We start from the raw sequence: 11976 nt of genomic DNA on the forward strand, positions 1-11976 counted from the left end.
TTGAAGTTACTGGCAGTTGTGAGCTGCCCAATGTGGGTGCTGTTAATTGAACGTGGGTCCTCTGGAAGAACAGTATGTGCTCTTAACCACTGAACGAGCCATTTCTCCAGACCAGAGTCTTGTTTCTTTTTTTCTTTCTTTTTTTTTTTTTTTGGTTTTTTGAGACAGGGTTTCTCTGTGTAGCTTTGCGCCTTTCCTGGAACTCACTTGGTAGACCAGGCTGGCCTTGAACTCACAGAGATCCACCTGGCTCTGCCTCCCGAGTGCTGGGATTAAAGGCGTGTGCCACCACCGCCCGGCCCAGAGTCTTGTTTCTTAACAGCCTCACCTTTAGTCCCATCCGTGTGGTCTAAATTCAGCCTCCTTTATGTCGTGATTCTAGGATACTTGTTTTCAGTGGTTCTTCGTGATGTGTTGAGACATTCATGAGGAATGTGTGAGTACTGTGGCATATAATAGTGGTTGTGCTTTGGATTTGTTATTTTGGTCATTTTATAACAGAGCATTAATATTCACATTAAAAACATTTTTTAGGTCCCCAGAGGCAAATTTTAGACAAATCTTACTATCTTGGACTTCTTAGGTATGTAAAATAAATGTTTTTTATGCATGACCTTGGAGTTTTAGTTGTAGTTGAGTAATTAGTTATTTTTTGAGTTTTAAGAATAATTTTATATTTGTACATAATTTCTGCATAATAATACAGTTAGACTGAAATTCGGTACAGGGAGGTGCATTCCGGTGCCCACGTGTGGGTTAATATTCATACAGTTGTGTGGCTGCTGGAGGATGACCTTGGGTGTCAGTTTTCAGACACAGTCCACCTGTTTTTGAGACAGGATCTCTTTGCTGTCCTGGAGCTTACTAAGTAGACTAGGCTGCTGACTGTTGAACCTCAGTGAGCCTCCTGTTCAGGCCTCCCCGGGGCTGGGATTAAGCATGGACCACCAAACCCAGCTATTTTACGTCGGTTCTGGGGATTGGATGCGGGTTTTTGTGCTTGCAAGGCAAGTACTTTATCAGCAACTAAACTCTCTTCCCAACCCTAGGCTGAGAGTTTATGTTTTATGTAGTTTTGTGTATGTAAGCTGTATATTTTGTCTCAGTCTGTTTGTGCTGCTGGATTAAAGTACCAGAGACTGGTTAAGTTATAAACTACAAGACTTTATTTCTCATAATTACAGAAGTTGGGAAGTCTTGTGATCAAGGCACTAGGAGCTTTGGTGTCTGGTTAGGGCCTTTTTCTTACAGATGGCACCTTTTTATCTTTATGTCATGGAAGAGCAAAGCAAGACCAACATAGCTCCCTCCAGCCCTTTTATAAGGCACCAACATCCTTGAAATAGTCTTCATGGCCTAATTACAAACCGAAAGGCTCAATTCCCTTTTTGGGGGGAGGTGGGTGGAGTAGGTGGGTCGAGACAAGGTCTCTCTACATAGCCCTGCTGTTGTGGAATTCATTATGTAGACCAGGCTGGCCTCTAACTCACAGAAATCTGTCTGTCTCTGCCTTCTGAGGCTGGGGTTAAAGGCATGCACCACCACTGCCTGGCCAGTTTCAATGTGAGTTTTAGAGGGAACACAGACATTCAAATCATATCATGAAGTTCACTTTTTTCATGAAGTGGTATGTATGTATTGCAGCACATGTGTGCCCTTTGCCTGTGGAAGTCAGAAGAGGGCATTGGATCCTCTGGAACTGGAGTTAGGATGGTTATGAGTTGCCATGTGGATGCCAAGAACTGAACCCTGATCTTACCTACTAAGCTGTATTAATTATTCTCCACCTAATAACTTTCTTTCCTCAGATGTCCTAGTGACATATCTGCGGGTTGTTTGGTTTTTGGTTTTGCTTCTGTTTTTTGAGACAGTGCCCTACTCTATAACACTTGCTGATTTGGAGCTCATTGTACAGACTAGGCTGTCCTCAAACTTGTATTGATCTTCCTGCCTCCGCCTCCATTGTATGTTGGGATCAAAAGTATGTACTACAGTGCCTATCCTGCCATCTTCTTTGATGATTAGAGACTCTATGTCAGTTAATTTTTCTCATTTGTTCAGTGTAATAAGATGAGATAGTCATCATTCTTAATCACACAAACAACCCCCTGAAACTATTTTTTTAAATGAATTTAATAAAACCATACATATTATTATACATTTATTGGAGGATTTATTAAGGCAACTCCACGTAGTTAAAAAGGAGGTTTATTTTGGGGGGTAACTTACAGCTACTAAAGGGATTGATTACAGGATCCAGGAGAAGTGAAGTGCAGTCCAGCTGGGTTCTCTGGAGAACTCCACTCGGTCTACCATCCAGCAACCAGGATCACCAGGAACCAAGAGAGCCGGCACATCCAAATCTCGAGTCTTAAGGGCTCCCTTCTGGGCCGCCTCAGAGGCAGGTCATAGGTAGGCATGACAGTTACTGAAAGCCTCACTGGGGGTAGTAGTTCCAGGTCAAAGCTGGAACAGCTACCCACTACACACATTTATGAAAACTTTATTTTGTTTAACTAGTAGTCTTTTCTGAGTTAGAAGCATTTCTAAATTTCTTCTTTCTTTTCACTTAGGAGCAAAATAAGTGAACTTACAACTGAAATTAGTAAACTTCAGAAAGAAATAGAAATGTACAACCAAGAAAATTCAGTGTATTTGTCATATGAAAAGAGGTGAGTAATTTTATAGTTAAAACATGCAAGATCTTTATTAGGAATCCTACCACTGAATGTCAATTCAATATTCATTCAGTATTATGAACATAATTTATTAACTATGACACCATCCATAAGGGCCTGACTATTGATCTGCTTGTGTATTTATGAGTGCATTTGCTTTTGTTTGTAGGGCAGAGACATTAGCTGTCGAAATTAAAGACTGTCAAGGACAACTCGCAGACTACAACATGGTACTGCCTCTTCTCATAATTTAGCTTGGTGCCTTGTTTTTGTGCTCCTGCCACTTAAAAATATACTTTAAATACCAAATAATACACAACTGTATATATATTTCTTGTGAAAAAATTACAAGTATAAAAATACAGAAATTAAATGCCTTTTTCGTTTCTCCTTCATTTCCTTCCTCAGAAATAACTTGGCTTAACAGATTAATAGGAATTCTTCTAATTTTGTTTACATCTTAAAAAACTATTTTAAAAATATTTATTTTACTTACTGTTTATTTATTATTAGTGTGTGTGTGTGTGTGTGTGTGTGTGTGTGTGTACAGGCACATTCATGGAGGTCAGATGACAACTTGTGTAAGTCACTTCTTTCTGCCATATGGGTCCCAAGAATCAAATACAGTTCACCAGCCTTGGTAGAAGTAGCTTTACCTGTTGAGCCATCTTGCTGGTCCCATCTTTTTTTAAGACACTCATAAATCATACAAAAGCTTTTATTCCCTTACAGATGTTTGAATAGTCATTTTTTTAAAGCACTACAATTTATTAGATATAAATAATTCCATTGCTTTAAAAACACCTTTACCTTGGTATGGAGAGCTATCATCATGAAATTTAAATACTTACTTAGCATACAGATTACCTGCATTTGTATGTTTAATTTTATGTGCATTCTGTCAAAGTAGAGTAAGCTCATAAAAATAGTTCCATCAAGGATGTTACCCACTGTGGACTATCATTTTGGTAATGCTGTTAACCCCTGTCCAGGAAGTTTCTAGCATCAGAGTTTTCTTCTGTCTAATTCTTTAGGCACATTAAACAGTTACAGTGTGTTGATTTGATGAGGTGACTAGCTTTTGTCTCCACTGTTGATTAGGAAAATTGTGATATAACTAGTTAATATTTTTAATACTTATCAATGAAATTTTGCTAATTAGAGTATAATTGTAGTTCTTAACTTTTCTGATCACCATAGTCTATAAAAAATATCTTGAGACCCAATATTAATTAGTATTTTTTTGTAAGTGTTTTTATATTGTTTATTGTTTTAAAGATTTTTGTTTTAATTATGTGTATATATGTGTGCCCGCACAAGAGTGAGTGCCATTACCCTCAGGGGCCAAAAGAGGGTGATAGTGTTGCATCCCTGGAGATGGAGTTATAGGCAATTAAAACTGCCTCATGTGGGTGGTAGGAACTGAACTCACATCCTCTGTAAGAGCAGTACATGCTTTTACCTGCCATGCCATCTTTCTAGCACCTGATGTTCTATTTTAAATATGAGAATATCAGAGATTTTATTTAAAAGATGTTGTTCGAATCTTAGATGGCCTTTTAATAAAAACCCAGAGAAAGATAATTAGATATTAGAAAGCTGAAAGATCAGAGCAGCAGAACAGCCAGCCACTAGTTCTTATCTCTGCGAAATCCTCAGCAAAGTGAGTGAGTTCCTGTTTCCTCATGCCTTATACACCTTTCTCTGCTCTGCCATATTACTTCCTGGGATTAAAGGCGTGTGTGCTTTCCAAACAAAGGCATGAGATCTCAAGTGCTGGGATTAAAGGTGTGTGCCACCGCTGCCTGACCTCTATGTCTAATCTAGTGGCTGGCTCTGTCCTCTAATCCTCAGGCAAGTTTATTAGGGTACATAATATATCACCACAAAAAGAAAAGTTACTTTTGTAAAATATTTAAGTATTAAATATTTTTACTTATGCTGGAATGTATTAAGTAAATAAATATAAAATGTCAAAGAATAAACTAAAATGATTAAAAATATTAATACCATGTAAAACATGGTATTTATGGGTTTAATGAGATAATATTCATTGAATGGAAAGAAGTTAACTAGTGATCTGATATATAACGAGCATTTAGGTATTTTAGGTCTTACTACCACTAATTTATATTACAAATACAAAAAGTATTGCATTTTAAAATATAAAATAGAGATTACAATGTTATAAATATAACAAAATAAAGCTTAGTCTTTTATCATCAACTACACCTAAGTAGTTTTTGACTATTTTGATTAGTTTTTTTTTTTGACTAGTTTGACCTTTTATTTAAAAAAAAAAGAATCCTCCCACAGTCAAAAACATTCCTAAAAACAAAAACATTCTGCCAGCATGCTTTAATCTCAGCACTCTGGAGCCAGATGAACTCAAATCTCTGAGTTCACGGTCCATCTGGTCCGCATAGCAAGTGTCAGTGAGACACTGTCTCGAAACTAAGATCAAATGATGGCTCTGCTACTTCCTAAATTTCTTTAAAAAGTGGCATATAATTTATACTTGCTGAGAGTGTTGTAAAAACTGAGTTACTTCAGACACCAGACCCTAATCGCTGTCTAGGACAAGGGAAAGCTGTGTTGTTAGCTGTGGATACCATTGCCTGATTTAAGGATTAGACTTACTAGTGTACTGTTCATGCTTTGCTCCACTGCTTTATAAAAAATTTTTAGGGAAGGAAGGTTGTTTTACATTTTCATTAGTATAAATTTCTAAAACAGTTAATATTTCCAGGAGGGGAAAAATACAAGTGGAAAAATCCAATGCTGCTTTTTTGTGTTTCAGACCTTTCTTTATAAACTTGATCTTTTCCAAGCAGGGATAGCTCTTCAGTGTTCTTTTTTTTTTTTTTTTTTTTTTTTTTTGGTTTTTCGAGACAGGGTTTCTCTGTGTAGTTTTGCGCCTTTCCTGGAGCTCACTTGGTAGCCCAGGCTGGCCTGGAACTCACAGAGATCCGCCTGGCTCTGCCTCCCGAGTGCTGGGATTAAAGGCGTGCGCCACCACCGCCCGGCCCAGTGTTCTTAAAGGAACAGTATTTCATCACTTCTTACTTTTCCACACCAAAAATCTAATTTACTTATTGGCCAAATGAAGAGTATGTTTAGTTTTTTAATACTGTTTTTTCACTGTGACTCAATATTTTTTCTTAGAAAGTAAGACACTTGGTAGTATTAACACTGAAATGAGTAGCTATTTATAAAAAATAAGTATATGTATTAAGATTTACTTAAAACATTAAGGCTAACAAAATGGTGTTTTGTTATATTTTTGCTTTTAGTTGGTAGATAAACTCAATACCAATACTGAAATGGAAGAAGTAATGAATGATTACAACATGGTAAGAAAATATATAAGTACTAATTGTGTATAAATCATATCCTCTAAAATAAAGCATTTATCTAGAAATAGTTTGATAAAACCTATGGACATTAGAGGTCATTATGACTCTGATCATAAATATCACAATTATGGTTAAGTACCTTTCATTGTTCTTTATATCCCTGTTGCTGTTGGAGTACGTGTTTTAATATTTATCAATAAGGCTCTGCTTCACCCGATCTTATACTAGGGAAGAACCATCTTGGATATATATTAGCTCACAATATTTTGGTTTATAACTTTTTTAGGTTTTAATTTTTTTACAAATGAAATTAAAACTCAATAGAAATAAGATGTTTAAAAATCTTACTTTTTTTTAGTTAATTATTTAAAGTGCATGGATGTTTTTGTCTGCATATATATCTGTGCCCTGTGCCCTCAGGAGGCCAGAAGAAGGCATCAGCTTGCCTAGGACTAGAGTAACAGACAGTTGTGAGCCTCCACATAGGTGCTGGAAAATGAACACAGGTCTTCTGGAAGAGCAGCAAGTGCTCTTAACTGCTGAGCAACTTTCCAGCACCTCTGCATAGCTTTTCTAACAAGGAGAAAGAGGAATGGATATGATACCAGGCATAGCTAATAATACTGACTTTGGTAAAGGAGAATTTGTCTTCAGTATTCATGTTAATATCTAACTTATTTTCATTTAAATGTTTGGATAAAATATAACAAAATTCTATAGTTTACAATTTATTTCCATGATCGAAGAATTTTGTGAAGACAGCATTTTTTTTTTCCGTTTCTTTTTCTGAGACAGGGTTTCCCTGTGTAGCCCTTATCTGTCCTGGAACTTCTCAGTACACCAGGCTGACCTCAAACTCAGAGATCTGCCTACCTCTGCCTCTTAAGTGCTGGAATTAAAGGCATGCTTCACATCAGCCTGGCTAATAAACCCAGAATTTTGAAAATGAGTTCTAAATTTGGGGTTCTAAAATAATTTAGTAAATTATTTTTAGTTTCACAAACTTGGAAATGAATTTTATTGCTAGAAATAAATATCAAAATCTTTAAAAAGTATTTGGTCATTTATTTGGGGTAGGTCCAGATTTAGGTCTGTGTATATACAGTCAGCTAGGAGAATTTAGGAAATCATGAAAAGTTTAAGAATAAGATTGCGTTGATTCTAAATTCAGCAGTGGCTAATCAAGTATTTATTGAACATACAGTTTGTTTTTGAAATGTTTTTTACATAAATTAAGTTTAAAATTAATTAGTACATCACTAAAGAAAAATGAATTATTTTGGTGTGAGCTTATAATGTCAATATAAAGGACTAATTTATCTGATAGTGTTCCTTGTTAGATTAAAGTTGTATTTTTTTCTAATTTTTACATTTGGCATTATTACAATAATCTCATTTAGTTCAAAGCCACAGTAACCTTTACAGAGAGAGTTTGGTTTGATTGGTTACCTTTTTTTAATGACTAACTTTTGTGTGTTAACTGTTTGCACAGCTTAAAGCTCAAAATGATCGAGAAACACAGAGTATGGATGTCATATTTACCGAAAGACAAGCGTAAGTTCAGATTCATAAATGAGTTTTGATACATGGTTTAACTTGTGAGTCATTTATTTCCCTATAAAATTTAAACTTTTTCTCTTATTTTGCTTTTTTTAAATTAATTAACTAATTGTTAGATTCTTATGAGGCAATATCTTACTTTGTAGTGTAGACTACTTTAAACTCACAAGGATCTTCCTGCCTCAGCCTCCTAAGTGCTGGGACTACAGATAAGAACTACACCTGGGCTGGTGTGTTAGCGCATGCCTTTAATCCTAGCACTTGGGAGGTAGAGACAGGCAGATGTCTGTGAATTTGAGGCCAGCCTGGGCTACAGAGTGAGTTTCAGGATAGCCAGAGCTGTTTCACAGAGAAACCCTGTCTCATTAAAACAAAACAAAATAAAACAAACAAATGAGACCGGGCGGTGGTGGCGCACGCCTTTAATCCCAGCACTCGGGAGGCAGAGCCAGGCGGATCTCTGTGAGTTCGAGGCCAGCCTGGGCTACCAAGTTCCAGGAAAGGCGCAAAGCTACACAGAGAAACCCTGTCTCGAAAAACCAAAAAAAAAAAAAAAAAAAAAAACAAACAAATGAATAAAAAAAGAAAACAAAAAACAAAAAAACCACAACTGGCATCTTAGTGACCTCTTACACTTAAAGTATTTATTTGTAGTAGAAAATGTATCATTTTTTCTTAACTTACCATAACATCTCAATACAAAATTTATCTTAATGTCAAATATATGCTATCTTAATTTACTCCCAAGGAACTAAATTTTATACAAAAGAAAGGACTACTCCATTCTATAAATATGATTTCTGTTTCTAAGAACTTAAACTCTAAGATGAATTATGTCTTTATATCTACTCTTAGAACTTACCATAGGCTTTTAACGAGTTTGAATTATGGTATTTTAGTTCTACTTTAATGAAGAAGTTATTAGTCAGTAGGCTTTGTACATTAATTGGCATTGATGATAATTATATTAGTATTCTCTATGCTGTCTATAGATTATGTGTATTTATACATAGCTTATTTAGAAAGACTAAATATTAACTAGCTTTGATTTCAATATAAAATGTAACAATAATCCCTACAAAGATAGTAAATGTGAATTAAAATAATTTTTAAAATTAGTTTTGACCCACATTAGATACAGCAGCATATGGTAAGGTAAATGTAAAAGCTATGGTGTATAAACATATGTATACTATTCCGTTCCAGAAGCTTACTACTGTTAATCTGTTTGAGAGCAAGGATAATTATTAACCAAAATTATTGAACTTTATTAACACCAAATATACTCCCATATTACTTCTATAGTAAATAATCTGATGAAGAATAGGTTGTTTAATATAATGAGGAAATATTTGGAAGAGAAATAGAATTCATCTGTTGATTAGAAACAAAGGAGTATCTTTCCCTACCAATCATTAATACTGCTATACATAGTTTTTCTTTTTTCTTTTTTGGTTTTTCAAGACAGGGTTTCTCTGTGTAGCTTTGCGCCTTTCCTGGGACTCACTTGGTAGCCCAGGCTGGCCTCGAACTCACAGAGATCTACCTGTCTCTGCCTCCCGAGTGCTGGGATTAAAGGCGTGCGCCACCACCGCCCGGCCATAGTTTCTTAAGTATGAAAAAGCTGGCAGCCTCTTTATACAAAGAACACCAAGCTCTTTTTCGAAAGGTTTTCTTGCTTCCTTTCCTCTCTTTTCCTTCCTGCTTTGAAACCATTGAGCAAACATATACCATTTACTTACTGTATGCAATATACTCTTCTAAGTACTAGAAAAATTACACATGCAAACATATAAGCTGTAACTTTGAATGCTTGAAAGAATTTAAGATTTATGTGTCCTTATTCCATTATCTCAGAATTTATGCTAATACCCTAGTTGTAAATATAAATTTTACAGTTACATGTTTTAAAAGTATATCTGCTAGAAATAAAAAGTAAAAATTTTGAGAAGTATTTGGTCACTAGGCTTAATCTTGACTATGTATTTAGAGGAACTAAGAGAGATCATACATATAGACAGCATATGGCAAAAGCTTCCATTTTTGCCATCACTTAGTGTGGCTTGATTCTCTGGTTTATTATGGAAAACCTGTCCAGTATAAGCTGGTTGTAGGTATAGCCTCAGCATATGATTGCAACAATGTTTACATATTAAATATATGATTTTAATTGAGTTATCTGGCTAGTTTGGCATTGGTCAAGATCAGTTGTCCTTTAAAAGCATATTAGTTACAATTTTATATTAATTTATTTTTCCTCAGTCAAATATTTACTAAATATCCAATAATGAACTGTTGAGTATAAGAGATCAGGTACAATCTTTCCATATTTATAATTTTATTTTATAGTATTTCTCAAGATTAATTTTTAGATATTCTAAGCAGAAAATGATATTTTAGCAGAATGATAGATTATTTAGAAAAAGATACCTTAATTACGTTTTAAAATTGATACTTAGAACTATTTATAATTCATAAAATTAGATATATTTATATTCTTTTTTTTTTTTTTGGGGGGGGGGTTTTCGAGATAGGGTTTCTCTGTGTAGCTTTGCACCTTTCCTGGAACTCACTGGAGTTTTCCTGGAGCCCAGGCTGGCCTCGAACTCACAGAGATCCACCTGATTCTGCCTCCTGAGTGCTGGGATTAAAGGCGTGCACCACCACCGCCTGGCTATTTATATTCTTTATGTTACTATAAACATGAGAAAATATGTATTAACACAAATCAGTCTTTTGTTTCAAGGGATATATTTTATTTTCCATTTGTGGACATTCCAAATGAATGTACTATTTTACATAACTTTAAAAATTTTTTTAAATTCATTTACCGTGTGTGTGCATGTATGTATGTGTGTTGTACATGTGGAGGTCAGAGGACAACTTGATTCTCTCCTTCCACCATGTGGGTTTGGGGATTGAACTCAGGTTGTGAGACATGGTGCATGGCCTTTTAACTGCTGAACTATCTTGTCAGCACTGTTTATATAACTTTTCAAAAGGATTTTTTGGGGGATATGGCAAGATCTACATTATTAGTCTTTTTGTAAGATGTTACCATGTACATTCTTTTGAATATCTTTATTTTTTATGGATGATTTTTTTTTTTGTTTGATTTCATTTAACTTTATTTTATGTTCATTGGTGTTTTGCCATGTGTGTCAGGTCCCCTGGAACTGGAGTTACAGACAGTTGTGAGCTGTCATGTGGGCGCTGGGAATTGAACCTAGGTCCTCTGGAAGAGCAGGCGGTGCTCTTAACCACTGAGCCGTATCTCCAGCCCCGAATATCTTTATTAAATAGAAATTGGAACATCAGAATTGGAGCATTGTATACCCATGTATCCATTTACAAGTTCTGTCAGCACATTTCTAGTATGCTCCATCTTCAACCCTGGTCACTGTCTCTTTCCATGTATGCGGATGAAGAAAATCATAGAAAATATGTTACATATTTCATCCATAAGTAAAGTTCAGTGTTTTATAAATAGCCTTATCTCTAAAGTATTCAGATAAATACACTTAGTTTTCCCACATATAGAATGGTAAAAACAGATTTTGCTAATTTCTAATTCCACTCTTGAAACTGGTAAGTGGTTCAAATTATATTTGCAGCTAAACCATTATAAGAGAACTGGTAAACATTTCACTTTAGATAGACCCTTCCCATTTAGGGCTAGTGTTTCCAGAGCATGTCCTTTGGTCTGTTAATGTGCTGTGAGTTATTAGCTGTATTTCCAAGAAAAGGTTTGGTTATCAAGTAAATTTTAAATTTTCTTTGTGTGTGAGGCTGCGGGGTGGGGTTAATGAAAACCCAGGCAGGGTCTTATACATGCTATGTGAATGCTGTTCAAAATTCAATATTTTACTCTTAAGTTATCAGAGAACACCTCAGCTTAGTAAAATCTATATAAGTACTAAAGGAGATAAACTTAGTTCGCCTTGTTTAAATTCATATTCTTTGGTAATTTGATCAGGTACCTTTTTCTGTAAATGCTTGTCAGTGTCATTGTGGAAAGTCAGTGTTCTAGAAAAAAGTTTGGAAAATATTGTTTTGTTTATTGAAACATAAACAGTTATGTGTGGATTACCTAAGTATTCCTAGCTCAGAATGAATTGAAAGATAATCTCCCAAAAGAGATACAGAAATGTGTGTTTTAAAAGAAAATTCATCCCAGTACTTGGGAGCCAGAGCCAGGCGTATCTCTGTGAGTTTGAGGCTAGCCTGGCTACACAGCGAGTTCCAGGACAGGCTCCAAAGCTATACAGAGAAACCCTGTCTTGAAAAACCATAAAAAAAAGAAAAAAGAAAAAAGAAAATTCACAAGTAGTTGTGATGCCCAGTTTAGAAGCCATTGCAGTATTGGATATGGCAATTGTATG

At 35.3% G+C, this 11976-nt stretch overlaps 1 protein-coding gene across 7 annotated transcripts in view; it reads left to right on the top strand.

Moving 5' to 3' along the window:
* Ift74 (intraflagellar transport 74) overlaps nt 1-11976 on the top strand; it is an 85704-nt gene that overhangs the window by 22373 nt on the left and 51355 nt on the right. For 4 of the 7 annotated variants that reach the window (XM_076564510.1, XM_042271410.2, XM_076564511.1 and 1 more), the window contains exons 4-8: nt 535-583; nt 2574-2672; nt 2848-2908; nt 5972-6031; nt 7527-7588. In XM_076564510.1, the coding sequence (XP_076420625.1) occupies nt 535-583; nt 2574-2672; nt 2848-2908; nt 5972-6031; nt 7527-7588 (331 nt within the window). Of the gene's footprint in view, nt 1-534; nt 584-2253; nt 2413-2573; nt 2673-2847; nt 2909-5971; nt 6032-7526; nt 7589-11976 lie in introns of all 7 variants that reach the window. The other 3 variants (XM_076564514.1, XM_076564515.1, XM_076564513.1) reach the window with 2 other exon arrangements.

Source organism: Peromyscus maniculatus, chromosome 2, assembly GCF_049852395.1.
Source record: "Peromyscus maniculatus bairdii isolate BWxNUB_F1_BW_parent chromosome 2, HU_Pman_BW_mat_3.1, whole genome shotgun sequence".
Classification (NCBI taxonomy): Eukaryota; Metazoa; Chordata; class Mammalia; order Rodentia; family Cricetidae; genus Peromyscus; species Peromyscus maniculatus.